General features: G+C 38.2%; 1 protein-coding gene across 1 annotated transcript in view; it reads right to left on the minus strand.

The window, feature by feature from the left end:
• The window catches only part of PUDP (pseudouridine 5'-phosphatase), a 72,289-nt gene extending 57,697 nt beyond the window's left edge, over positions 1-14,592 (minus strand). The window contains exon 1 of the mRNA XM_082337269.1: positions 14,495-14,592. Coding sequence (XP_082193395.1) covers positions 14,495-14,570 — 76 coding nt within the window. The 5' untranslated portion in view covers positions 14,571-14,592. The remainder of the gene's footprint in view (positions 1-14,494) is intronic.
• Between the last annotated feature and the right edge of the window lie 390 nt (positions 14,593-14,982).

Raw genomic sequence — 14,982 nt, forward strand, 5'->3', positions numbered from 1 at the left:
GTGTATCCTACTAAATGAAATAAAAAATATGTGTTCAGAGACTCAAAGAGTGCAAGAAACTTTAGTCCGTCATTTCATTCTTCTGTATGATTAATGGGCTAAAAACAAAAACAGATATTCTGAACCGAACTAGAAGTCATTCCACTTTCACTCAATCTTTCTTCCCTTCTACCTCAGTTCTGCAAGCTGAGGTCAAAGTTTATATCCTGAGACTAAAGCAGCTTCACTCTCCTGCGGCTGGAATTTAATAAGCCTGACGCAGGAGTTACTTCACTGGGGTGTGCTTAGTTCTGCTGCAACAGCGCTTGCAAAAGACAGGCTGGCAAAGTATACGCTCAATAAGCAGATAAGAGGAGTGTTTTTACTTTTTTTTCCAGAAACAGCTCCAACTTCTTTCCCTCCAACCAAAAACTAAAGGAAAAAAAAAAAAAAATCCAGTAGCCTTTCTCTCACTACTCAGAATTAGGTACTAATCTACTGAAATCAATTAAGTCACAATGATACAAGCAAGAAAATCAAGCTCATAGTTTCTGAATATAAATATGTTAGATAAGGCAAGCATTTCTAATTCCACAGTAACTAACCCGGAATTAGATTTACAACAAAAATTTGTTTGCTCCACAGCAACAATTTGCTCTCATTCTGCTTGTAAATGGGAAAATTGTTTTTGAAGGTGCATTGCCTCATCGTTAGAAAGGGGTGAGAAGTTGAAGGAAATTAGGAAAAAAATTAGTGTCTCTGATTAACACCTGACAAGTTGTGGCAAAAATAATAGCTAGAAACCATTAATATAAGCATCACTTATGCAACTATATATAGTTACTATGAAAACGATTATGAACAGCCATATTCAGCAGTATCCAAACAGATCTGACACACAAAATCTAGAATGAAGTAGAAGTAACTAACACCTGAATATGAAATGTCTGACAAATACCATTTGTAACAGACGCTGTTCAATAAATAGCTTCCCTGACCCCATTCTGTTAATTTCCTTTTGCTTGATCTAAGATCAAGCTTACGATCAGCAAAATAAAAAGTGTCTGCTTCATTTGTTGAATACACTGAACTGAGCCACTTGAACTTAAATGACTTTTAGACAAAAAGATGAAGTTCTAAGACTATACCTTTTAACCCTTGTGTTTTGAAACTGTTAGAAGAACTACCACATCCTAGGCATATAGCTAAAGCTGTATATCCAGTTAAGCAGGGCAACTTACATGTTTCCTAAATATATGGAAAAAAGAATTAGAAGGTATACAAGTTGCAATAATAATGAAACTGCTGGTCACCAAAGGCCTTTCTCTTTCGAAAAGAGGCAAATGCACCATAGGCCACATCTTTCTAATAGCCCCTTGACAGTAGTTTTCACAGAGATGGAAAATTTTGCACAGAAATGCAAATCTGATATTCCATCAACAAGCTGAAGAGCCTTTTGTTTTTTTCTGTTGTCTGAAGAGCAAATCTAACTATTAACATAACAATACAATTGTATGAAATGTTTCAATCAAAGAAAACAGAGCTGAACACTGTTGAACATGGGTGCAGTCTACCCTCTAAAATGCAAAGGGCAACTTAAGTCACTGAGCTTGTCATAAGTGAAGAAGTTGGAGGTTTTTTCCTTCTGTTAGGTTGACACGGTTCATGGTGGTATTGCTACAGGGCTGTCGGCCTGTCATCACTTCTGTTATGAACTTGTATTTTCTAGAGCTTTAAAACTTTGCTGGTAACAAATAAATAAAATGAAATTATACAAGAATTAAAGCTGTTTTCTTCAGGAAAGGGATTTCTTCTGACAGTACCCTCCACCTTATTATTTTTATAGAAAATCTAGCATGTCTCTTGAGAATTTAACTCCCTCCCATGGACTGTCAGAGGAGCTTAAGTAGGTCTTGAATTGGAAATGGGAAGCATCTACATTGTCAGTACTGAAGGCATTAAAATGCATCATCATCACTCTGTGAAGAAAATAATTTCCTTGGTAGTCTATAATTGTCTCAAAGGCTCCATTAGAGACAATTCAAGTGGGTAATACATTTTTCAAACTTAGACTACCATTAAGTACAGTTATATAATACCTGTAATCATTGATCTTCGTAAACTATTTTGTTGAATATTTGATTTATGCTTCTGGGTCTATATTATCGATAAAAACTTTTGTAGCTTGGAAGAAAGGAGTAGGTACTGTTATTTCAACAGAACTGTAAAATTTTCTAACATCTGTGTCTGCTCCTTTACTTCTCTCCAAGAACAGAGCAATATCTGTAACGTACACCTTATTACACCTCTGATATGATACAAGTATTGGGCACCTTGTAACCACTCATGAGTACACATATAATCTTTCTGAATGATTTATTTCCATGCTGTGCTCATGTCTAAAAAAAGAATGGCATGAAAGAACAAGGTTTTGGGGAAAAGTTATTGATAAGCACTATCAAATCAGCTGCCAAGTCAAGAAGACTCAGATAAGATGAGGATTTCAAGACTTTAGTGAGCACAATTTCTAGGAAAATCACATCAAATCTCAGTGGGGCCTAGACTTAAAGGTTTTTTTTTTTTTTTTTTTTTTTTCAAAAGCAAGTCTGTTTTTAATTCACAGCACAAGAAGACTACTTTAAAAAATAGCACAAGAGAAGAAAGGTAAGTGTAGGATCCAACCCAGAAAGAATAAATGGGTACTGGAAGTATTTTTCGTATTCTAAATCTTTTGAGATATACATAGGAATAATGTTAGAACATCAATGAAATGTAATTTCTTGTACATACAATTAGAATATAAAGCAGAGAACTGAAGCTCACAATTTCAGTATGCAAGATGCTATGAAGAGAAAGATAAACTAAATATCTACTGAAGAGTACACAGATGATAAGAAGTATCCTGCCTTCCGTTTCTTTATATACAAATACAGAAACATTTGGGTCAAACACGAATATTTGGTTTAGTCCCCTGAAAGCTGCAATTATAGCAGAAGGAAGAAAAAGAAAACATGAATCTATTCCGTGTTGAACTACAGCATTAGAAAAAGGAATGGATGAAGCAGGGAATAACTTCCATGTTTTTGCTATAAATCTTAAATTATGGCTTTTCTTTTTCCCCCTCTTAGTAGAAAAAACTTCTAAGAATATATAGCCATTTCTCCATTAACTAGGGCAATGAGGAGAGAAAAACGCTAACACACCATTTAATCATCTTGTATTATTGTCTGGGGGAGAGGCGGGGGCAAACGTAGAAAGATTTATGCAGAGAGCAGCTTTAACCAGTATAATGCAGACAGGTACCAGCTACAGATCCCAAAATGCCAATTCTTGAAGCCAAGAGCTTTGATTAGGGCAAAACAAGGCCTAGTTAACTCATAAACCATATAATCCAGATTTATTGTTAACTCTCCGTTATGCAAAGAGACTTCTTCAAGAAAATTTTGACATATTTTTAAGGCATTTCTCTTTGACAACTTCAGAGTTACTGAAAAGCCGCTCATTATCTTAACAGTTATTTTAAATGGGAGAAATCCTCTCCTTTGCATACATATGCACATACGAAAAGACATCTCCTGTATCTCTAAAGCTTTATCCAGGAATTGTAGGGTTTTGTAGAGCACTGGAAATTTCCAAAGTGAAAGATTATTATTTGAAAGATTCTGAAGTCTGTAAAACAAACAGATACCTAGAAAAAAAAATTTAGCATATACAGAAAGCCTAATACTATGACGAACACTTCACAGACTTTCTTCTATTTATGAAATATATTTAAGATAAAAGAAATACTAACATAATATATCCAAGGAATGATAACTGCAGAATTCAGAGCATACTATTAGAAAAACCTTAACTATAAAAATAAACATAAAAGAAGAAAATTCCTAATGCTATGACACTTCCCAAAATGCCACCAAAATTCAGAAGTTTTCTCAGAGACCAAGATGCCACATGAAGACTGCTATACAAAGTATATTTGCATATATGCATAAGTATTGGGATAAACTCTTACATGTCGTTACCACTGCCATTAAAAAGTACAGTTACTTCTGTAGGTCCAACGTATACATTTTGGAAATCATAGGCTATTTCTAAACCTCGAGACCTAGAAGCACTTAGGCCATATGTTATTTCAAATCTTGCCCCAACATACGTGTAGACTGCCTCCTCTCTCCACCATCCTGCTTTCCATAGGAAAACAATGGTCTGGACAGCAGTAATGGTGCTACAGCAGACTCCAGAAAGCTCTCACCCTCAGGGCAGTTCAGGGACCAGCCTGGACAGGGAAGGTTGTGTATGACAGATCACAGCCACCCAGAAATTTTACAGTGGTATAGTGTGAGGTTTCTAGGAGATGCAGCTGTTTCTAAAGGCATGAAGACTCAAGTAATAGGCAGCTAAAAAACATGTCAAAAATTCTCTAAAATGCTGAATACAATCAGCAGGTGAAACCAAAACTTTTTTTTTTTTTTAATCTGTAAGAGAGAACTCAAGGTTTTTTAAATTAAAAAAAAAAATGGTAGGACTGGCATTAGTATAACAAATGGTATAAAGACACAGAACTTTTTTTTTAACTTAACCCTTAGAACCTAGAACTTAAATTTTATCTTGTTATTCTACAGTGTTTCCAAGTGCACACGCTAATTACCTGCCCTCTGTAACAAGTTCCAAAAGAGGGAAGGGGAATAGTTCACTTCCTTTTTGAAAAAGGCAAAACCATGATAAACAGTAACCTATGCAAAGTCAGCAGTTAGACATTTTCAGAAACTAAATTTTACAATACTGTACAATTTGCAATCAACTGTCACATAAGAAGTTTAAAGTTCTAGAATATACAAAACCAGAATAGCAATACTACTTCTTGCTCTTTACTCTTAGATGTCTTCATTCATGGAAAATGAAGACGTTCAAATTAAAAATGGGAGAATGATAAATATCATAAAAATATGATCTACAACAATAATAACAATGCAAGTTATTAGGCAGCGGAGTAGCAATTAGATATACTACAATACCTTAGTGGCCCAAATATTTTCATTTTCCTGAGATATGTTCCCCATGAAATACTGTTTTTAATTTTTAAAGACTAGAAATTTATTGCATTGTGATATGCTCTTTGTGGCTCCATCTCCCCTGAGCCACAAAGCAAAGAATGTTTTGTTAGTCCAATAATAATATAATGCTATAGAGAGGATTCAGTCCTAGCATAAAAAGATTCACCATTTCACATGGTGTAATTTTTTGCAGTAATGGTCTTGTAGCAGAACGATGACACTACCCAAGGCTATGTCACTTTACAGACATACATGGGTCTACTCTTTTGGCCTGAAGACACAGTTCAAAGGAGGTTTCTGTATGTAAATTACAAAAAACAACAAAAAAAATCTTTATCATAGAACAATTTATTCAAATGAAATTATGTCTCAGTGTACTCCTGCTCCACCTTAAACCCATTAATTTCTCCCACTTCAGCCCTTCTGATACACTATAATCCCAATTTTTTCATTAAACACACATTATCCTTCATTCCATTCTTCTTTCAGTATTACTGCAAATTTGTTCCTCTTCCTTAGAGATGTTCCCAAATGAACAGTACCAGCGTCAAACCCATAAAACACCCCAATCTAACAAAGACTTCCTCTCATGACTGGTCAGTAATCAAATAAAAGGTCTATTTGTTTGAATATGTACTCTGTGGCAGTTTACATTACACCCAAATGGACCAATTAAAGCAGAACATAATTTTAAAGACATAACATTCAAAAAGATGCCCTAATGTGAGCGGGCAATTTGCAGTATATGGCAACGCTGTGAAAGAGAACCTGAGTGAACTAATATTCATGCACAGCAGACAATCAATGCCCACGAGTGAACAAGAGGGCTGAGCTGTTTGGCAGCAAACCCAATCAGTTCAGCACCCACAAGCACAGGACTGCTGCAAAGGACTAGCACGTATCTACCCTTCAGAGAGTGAAGGTTACACAGGGGCTGCTGGAACTATTACACCAGGTCAGAGAATGCGTATTAATGAGCTGGGAGAATGAGACACTGTAGAACGCAGTACATATTATACAATTGCAAAGGTCATGAGTAAATTCCTATGGATGTTAGATAGAAAGACTGGGCTGACAAATAATAAACTAGGCTTTCCTCTCAGTTGTCTTGCATTATCCTGAGACAAACTGAACATGAGACCTGCCCAAAAGAACCACACACAGGCACAGCAGAGGAGAAAAATAACAGCAGAGAGAAAAAGTAATATATGGAGTGCTGATACCTAACTGATGCCCAAAGGAAAGATTTCAAGAAGTGGAATTAAACCTGTTTCATCAGAGACAGTCTACTAGAAACAGGACTTATTTGATGACTTTTACAAAAATACTTCATATACCTCAAAAGGGAAGGAGGAAGAAAAGAAAGAATACATTTTAAAAAGAAACCAGCTATCATATATAACAGCAAAACCATACTTGGGAAAGAGCAGTGTCCACTTAGATGCAAGTTTTTCCAAATTACAGCATCAGATTTATTGCCAAACTACTATAGAAAATTGTATTTATTGTAAGAGGAATTAAAAATTATTAAAAGCTGCACAAGAACAGAAAGCATACATAGAGACAGCAACCGCTGATATTGTCAATAGGTGTGCAACTCTACAAGAAGCAAAATGTTGCCCCTCCCCCCCCCCCCAAAAAAAAGGAAAAAGTAGTCAACCATCAAAGAAAGAGCCATAAGGAACAGAGACAAGCATTCCTTATTGGTTATTGAAGGAAAGAAAGTCAAAAGCGAGATAAATAAAAGTCTTGATAAAGGTTGGCAATAATTCAATGAACTTTGGGTCAGAACACCGATTTTATTATTATTATTAAGGGGGAGGAAAAGGATAAATCAAGGTCAGGAGTCTCTGTCAGAACCATTATAAGATACAAAAAAGATCCCGGTTAAATACTTCTCAATAGTCTTGTGACAGAAATGAGGATCAATACAGAGAGGTACAGTAACACATAACAGAAGCAGCAACAATCACTAGCAGTCTCTACATTGTGCAAAAGAAAATTGGTTATCCATAATGAAAGCAATAGATATCAAGTTTGAAGGGAGAAGATATTTAGCTTAACTGCTTTTGTGTTGCTAGTTAACATAGTTCCTGGTCTTTAAAAGAACAATGATCATATTGTGAAAATTATCATCACCATTAAGGTCTGTTTCCAATAAAATAAATAAATAAATAAATAGTTAAAAATAATAACAACAACCAACACCCCTCCCCCGCAACATTAGAAGTATAAACGTCAGTATTCAAGAATAAGATTGTCTCTCAGAGAAAATGTACCAGCAGAACTCACAGAGCAGAATTTTGCTGGTAAACTGTCCTACCCAGACAAATTACAGTGGTCTTAGAAATTCCACTCTCAAGAGTTCAATTAGCCAACTCACAACAAGGCTACATGAATGAATTACAACTACTCAGAACAAGAGCTGCAGAGTTGGGCCCAAAATGGCATACCATATAACTACTGCCAGTATGCAGAATAACAAAGCCAGGGTTGTTAATGTTGTTTTTCTTCTTAAGTAAAAAGAAAATTGGAATGCAGCAGCTGGAAATAGTGTTATTATAAGGGAAAACTCTATGCACCTTTTCTTTGTGTGAAATTCTGTTCCATTTATGACACCTTATTATTTACATTCAAAGCAAAATAACGTGAACTTCATACACAAAACAGTGTACGTAGCCAACAAATATAAAACCTTATCATCTACAAACAGATCTGAAAATCTGCATTTAGGCACAGAAAGAGACTAATTTTTGCAAATGGTCAAACTGCTGTGTGCATCTTTAAAATCACTAAACAAAACCTTTACCCTCCCAGCACCTCCGAAACATACCTCTCCACTTGCTAAAGGCCCTTTATACAACTGAACGTGTGTAATAGCCAGAAAACAAAAGCCACGTTAATAACAGTGGAAAATTGAAATCTCTTCGGATTCATTTATTTAGCATCTTTTTTTTTTTTTTTTTTTCTTTTAAAACCAAATGCTGTGGGTCTGGTGCAACTAATAAACAAATAAATAAGCACCAAAAATGCATTGCATTTGTTTGTAATTTATGTGCAATATTAAAATCAAATCATGGATCTTTCAGCTTGGGAGCATTCCTCTGTAATTCCCCAGGGAGAAAAAAAAAGATCATTGCTAATGCTGCCCATGACATTTTGAAATGTGGTAACCATTACAGAAATGAAAAAAAACCTATTCTGCAGATGCTGAACTAAGCTCCGATTCTGGATTATTCTAACCACAAACAACAGGCAACCATGCGGACAATTTGCAAATCAATCATGGGATATTAGAAGTTAGACTCTAGGTTAGTACGTTTGTTATCTCCTTGCCAAAATTTTCCTTGCTGTTAAATTAAAATGTTAGCTTTCAAGCATATGACAAATCTTATTTATCCTGTTTATCATTAGTTAATTCTTAATGAGGAGCTTTTTTACTTATCTCCAAAATTTGCTCATGAAGCATCTATGAGGTATTTTAATCTAATAATATCCTTAATCTGTTTGTTTTTGCAACAACATACAAGTACAGAACACAGGCGCAAGACAGCATTTTTGTTTCCTTCTTCGTTCTCCAAAATCAGATGGAAATGGAGACTGACAAGAAAGTAAGTTTCCACTACCTAGAAGCAGAAAATAGGTTTACAAGATTGCCAGTTTATAGCCTAAGAAGATTAATTCCTGCACTTAAGCCATAATAGAGGACAATCTAGAGCGAACTGATGTTTAGTTGAATTGGTGCTATTTGCTCTGATGCAGAAGAAATAGGAAGCTGTTTTAACCTCCGATTCACGCTGTAAAATAAAAGACAGCATGCACATAAGCAAACTCCAGCATAGAACTCTTACCAGTTTTCTTGTAACAGCAATCTCCTAGGCTACTTGTGCAATGAAATGAAAGTAAGAGTACATTTTTTACTTCTGACCTTGTGACAATGGGTAGGTAACACTGGGGAGAAAGAAAACATGCCAAAACTCTTTTCACAACACTGCAATGAATTTAACCGCAAGTTAATTTCTTCTATAGCATAGACCAGAGATTACCTGTGTGACTAGCCATGCTGGAGTTGCTTAGAAGTGCCACACAAGAACCAGCAGTCTTCTCTGCACAAAGGAGATAGCAGCTGCAAAAGCAGCAACTTTTGATCCCAGTTGCCTAAACTACTTCTCGCCCCTCTGCAAATGGTCAGAATAAACTGGCATACCTGTGCCTGTACAGCCCAACATGACTGAGTTATGGCGAAGGTATCTTGCAAAACTAAGCTGCTTTAGAAACGATCTCTCTTTTAGATCTACTTGAATATGCTGACTTATCTTATGTAAAGATGCTGTTTCACAACACTAAGGGACATCGGCAAGGATAATAATTTACATAAAACGGTCACTACTCCTAACAAAAATTTAAACAAAAATAAATACATGACTCAACTTTCTATAAAAAAATGTCACGTTCTCCGCATGTTAACTTACCTTTAGTTGAGCTTTAAGCACAATGTTAAGCAATATCTTATCTCTGCAGCAGTTTCCCTAAGTTCATTTGTCAGTTAGGAAAGGTTAATATTATACATGCAGCTTGTACAGAATATAATTTCTAATTTAAAATATTTTCAGCCCTCTACAAGTTCAGGAACAGATCAATAAAGGCAACATTCAATCCTATCTGTGTTCTGGTGCTGGGGTAGCTATTGGCTACAATTACATAACAAAACCACTTGTCATAGCTTAAAATACAACCGATGCAGTAAGTTGAGAAGATAGATCCTAGGGGGAATTACTCTAGTTGTGTATTTTGTACAAATTCAATAGATTTTTCCTTCTGTATCTTCAGTGTTGGTTTGTATGTTTTTACAATATGCTAAAATGCCAGGATCAGATATTAAACAGTACAACTATAACAAAATTATTTATTTAGGTATCAAAGATCTCTAGCTTCTGTTCTGTTTTTTTATTTTAGCCAGCTAACCCTGTACTGTGTGTGTCAGATAAGCACACACATAAGTAGGTTTAATAGTTTTAATTATACTACATACTAGCGGTTAGAACAGTAGTCTTCTATAGGAAAAGACTAAAGCATTTTAAGAAAAAGCAATCTACTGTACAAGTTCGGAGCATTTATTGTTAGGATTTGCTGTAGGAAAACAAGTAGAAATTTAACACCACGTTATTGCTGGGTTTTAAAATAAATAAATAAATTTTAAAAGTACAGCAGCACACCAAAAATTAAAATTTAGTTATTCCTTTTTCTCTGGTTTATACTACACAGTGAAGTGAGCACCACTTATAAACTACGTTAACTAAATCTTGGTGCATATGTATAATAAAACAGGATGTAACTGTAATACACTAGCACAAAGACTGTTTCTTCTATTATAGCTGGAGTTTCCTACAAAAAAAAGTCCGTCAATTAATTTTACCTATTAAATAACAAGCTGTCTAGAGGTGCTGTTCACATATTTCACTTACTAAATGAGAGCACTATTTTCCAGTGTGCTAATTTCCTGGAAAGTGGAACGACAGACAAAAAACCCTAAGATTTCATCCAACAGCTCGAAGAGAAAGAGAAATTCATCCAAAAGAAGAAAACTCCAGAAGAAGGGTGAACTGCATTGATTGTAAGTGCTGAAAAAAGGGAGTTAGATAACGCTTCAAATAATGATACAGAAGGACTCCAAATGAAAGGGATGAAGTACTTCCACTGGCAGTTCAGGGGCAAGAACTTCCCTATTGAAGGTAAGCTGATATATCAAGGTGGGACTCAAGGACAGCTTAATCAGTCTCAATTATGTTAAAGAGATGGGGGAGATAAAGTCACAGAAGATCAGACTCAACAGCACTTTCACATAGCCTAGCGTTAGCCACTAAAGCAAATGGATGCAGGTTGTATAGGGTAATACTTGGATTGTTTCCAAAGTCAAGAACCTCATTTAAGGATTTTACGCTCACAGTTATGAAGTATTCACAAATATTTTGCAAATCTTCCTATCAGAAGATATCCTATCTTCTTTAATAAGAAGCAAGTATGTGAGCTATAGAAAGCAAGTTCATGGCACACTACATTAGATCAATTTAATGTTCAATTTTTCATCATTTATATATCAATTAATACTTGTTCTATAAAATCAGCAAGGTTTAGATGAAAACTTCCAAAACCAGTCACATACATTTTTCACACGCTACCTCGTTGTGAACCTTCGGCTGGGGCTGCACGGCTAGAAGGCGCGTCCCCTGGGTGGTGGATAGGGGATCCCTCTCTGGAGGGTGCACTGGATAAAATTGAAGAAGGTGCCGCGAACCAACGCAGCCTAAGGGAAGGCCACCCTGACAGAAAAACCACTGGCCCTCCAAGTCATGGGGGCTGGGCAGGAGGCCAACTACCTCCTCCTGGAAAAAAAAAAAAAAAAAAAAAAAAAAGTTGCAGAAACGACGAGCATCAACTCGGAGATGGAGAAAAACAGTAATGAAGTGAGGAGGAGGAGATGGAACTGGATCGGTCATGTCCTGAGGAAAAAACCAACAGAAGACTGCGCTGTGGCCCTTGGACTCCAGAGCACGCAGCCGCAGACCGATCGAAGTGGAAGAACGATGTTCGCGCCTTGTGTGCCTCCTGGCACTGAGAGAATTCAGATTCAGATTCAGACCTCATTGTGAAAACTATTGCAATACCTAAAGCTTCAGATTCTGAAAAATGCAACCAGCTATGGAGGTACTTTAAAAAGTTAAAAAGTGTAGTTATAGATATCCAATACCAAAAATTTTGTTTGTGCTCTTTCAAATGAAGTAACTTTATGAAGATTTCTATAGCTTGTAGAAATATGTATGTAATTCATTTTATCGTCTTCAATAAGCACTATGTGACACATTAAAAATTTCGTAAGAGAATTAAAGATAAGGATCTTATTTCTCATGTAGGTTTACAGTAATATAACCATTTGTCTCATTCAAAAGATTTACAGCAGCCATGTTGGGCAGAAAGCATCTAACCTGTTTGTCCCTTATTTCATTCCTTCCCCCAAATTATTCCAAATTTATTGACACATTTAGGAATGTTTATTGAAATTTATTGAAACATTTAGGAATGTTTCTGACTGCCTTTTTGCCTCCTAAGGGCCACAACTCATCATAAAACAAACAGGCTCACCAAAAATTATGTTAAAGTTGTGACAGAACTTGAAGTATTTAGAGGCTGAAACATACTACAAGTCCTCTGAAAGGAAGTGTACGTTATGAAAATCATCAAGGTGCTGTCCCTTTTATGCCTCTGTACTGGAAGACACTTAAGAGTATGTTCAGTTTAATTTTATACATAATTATGGCTTTCATCACAGCTGAAAGATTACTGAAATACAACACATTCTTGCTATGCAACTTTTTTAAAAAGAAGAAATCACTTCCACTTTGTAGCATAAGAGTAACTAGAGGAATGGAAACACAACACAACAAATATTTATCAGTGCAAAGGATGCCTCATATATAGGGATAAAAATAAATTATACCAGCATGCATAAACTCTTCATCTAAGTATATTTTACATATAAGCACACAAAATGCCATAATTTTTGTCTGCTATTTTATTTGAATCCAGAAAGTGACAAAGTATTTCTCTGGAGCTGTACTTCACAACAGATAAATTTAATAACAGCAGGGTGTTGGTTTATACCTTGAGTGTCTCAATCTTGGCAAACTTAGGCCCAAGAATTATGGATCCTTTATAATTACTTTCCCAGTATGAGGTACAGTTCATGATCTGGAGTATTTTTAATGCTTCTTCGCTGTATGAACCCCAGGAGTTTGGAGACCTAAACATGACTCAGAACCTCAGTTTGTGTTGTTTTTGCCTGTTTGGGATGTTACAGAAAGGCCATTTTTAAATATAGGCAGGATAGCATGTGAGAAAAATGTCTTTAGTTCCTAGAATACTGTCCAAAGCTAAAGCACCTATCCTGTAAATACCTGTGCATAATAAATTCACTTAAAACTGATACAGAAATCTTATATATCCATATTAATGCCTAAATATCTATTTTGCTTACCCAGCCTGTCCTGCTCAGGTGAGTATTCTGTGCGAAGCAGATTTTCAAATTATGCTAAAAAGCAGTAGTAACTAAAAAAGCTTTCCTGAAACTTCTAAATAAGAATGAAATTAAAGTAATTGGTTCTGGATTTAAGAAAAACCAAAACAACAAACCATAACCCCAGGCTATCTGAGACTGCAGTGGTGAAACTGAAAATGAAATAACTCACTTAATCACTATTTTGTATAGCATATTGAGAGTGAAGATGAAACAAACAGAAACCAAAGGCTCTAAAACGCTTGAAACGATTTGTGATAGTGTGAGCAACATCATTTTTGTTTTAAACCAAGAGAACTGAATTGTCTTCACCTGTTATAGGCGTGAAGGAGGGAAAAGTGCACGTTTCTTGGAAACAGAGTAACTCATTAGACTTCACAGCAGTCTTTCCAGAAACTGCAACAATTTGGGTTTTGCAGAAGGAAGGCGCATGCTTCAAGTTGACACTTCTTAAAAATTCACCCACATCCAAAGCTGCTTCCTGTGCGGTTATCGACACAGACTATTCCAAAAACCAATTCACATACAAAAATACTCCATTATTCTACAGGGGACATGCAGCAGAAGGCCCCGATTCAGCAAACAGTTGAGAGCAGACTTAAATATTGTTCTAGTCATACTGACTATTCAAACCTCAAGATTCAATCTAGCTGTAGCATGAGGGACTGACAGATTTCACAATACCCCTGCAAAGCTGAAAGAATACTGATACAAGAATTGGGAGATGCCTATCACGGCGGCCTCCAGACTTTTCAGCTGGAGACTACAACTCTAAATGCTTAAAAATGCTCTCCTGTACCCTGCAGAGCACAAGCCACCCCCGGGGTACGGGACTCGCTGTTCTCGGCCGCCTCCTGCAGAACGCCGGGCGCCGGGGCAGCGCCCCGGCCCTTGGGCTCCTCCAGCTCCGCAAAGGGGAAACCCATTCCCCACACCCGCCTTCCCCAGCTTTTAACCCCAAACTACCCCCCACCTCTCTCCCCACAGCCGCCCTAGCCTCATTCAGCCCTCCCCCCTTCAGGGTAAGCGCCCTTTTCAACCTCAGCCCCGGAACTTTCAATTCAGGCGAAATTTGCCCACAAAAAGCAGGGGGTGGCGGGAGGAGGAAAAGGAAATAAATCGTTTCCTGTTGCTCTAATCCCTTCAGCCGGGTTTAAGCAACGCCGCCCGGGGCGCCCTGGCTGCCTGCCCGCAGCGAGGAGACCGGGAAAGAGCGGCCGCAGGGGGCACGCCGGCTGGCCCGGCCCGCTCCCCCGGCCCCGAGAGGCGCCTCGGCGGAGAGGGGGCTGCCCGGACGGCCGCGCCGGACCCGACCCGGCGGTGCAGTGGGACAGGCCAGAGCGGGGCGGGGGCCAGGCCGCGGCAGGGGAGAGGGGCGAAGGCTACACACCCAGCAGTAGGCCGTCCATGTCAAAGATCAGGTGGGTGACCGGCCGCAGCGCGGCCGCGGAGGAGGAAGCGGACATGGCGGGGCCAGCGCAGCCGGGAGCCCGTCTGGCAGCGGCGCAAGCGCGCTCCGCCGCCGCGGCGGCGGCGGCAGCCAAGGGGGAGCGGTGCCGCCCCGGGGCAAGGCCGGGCCGGAGCCGTGTGGCGGTTGCGGGCGGGCGTTCGTGGCGGGAGCGCCGTTGGGCGGGCCGGCGGCTGCCGTGCGGGGGCGGCCGGTGGCCAGCGGGGCGGAGGAGCACTTGTTGTTTGTTTGTTTTGTTGTTCTTTTTTAAAAAGCAAACTCCATTTATCTTCGTGGGCCTCTTCTCGTGGAGGACTTTAATTGTTAAATCCCGCTTGGTACCGCTGACGGGAGAGACTGGGGAGTTGCTCCCGTTTTGACATTTTAGACGGCGTTTCCTCGCAAAACTTCTGCGTGCCTGTGTAGAGCTT

This window comes from Platalea leucorodia (genome assembly GCF_965183815.1).
Source record: "Platalea leucorodia genome assembly, chromosome: 2".
Lineage (NCBI taxonomy): Eukaryota > Metazoa > Chordata > Aves > Pelecaniformes > Threskiornithidae > Platalea > Platalea leucorodia.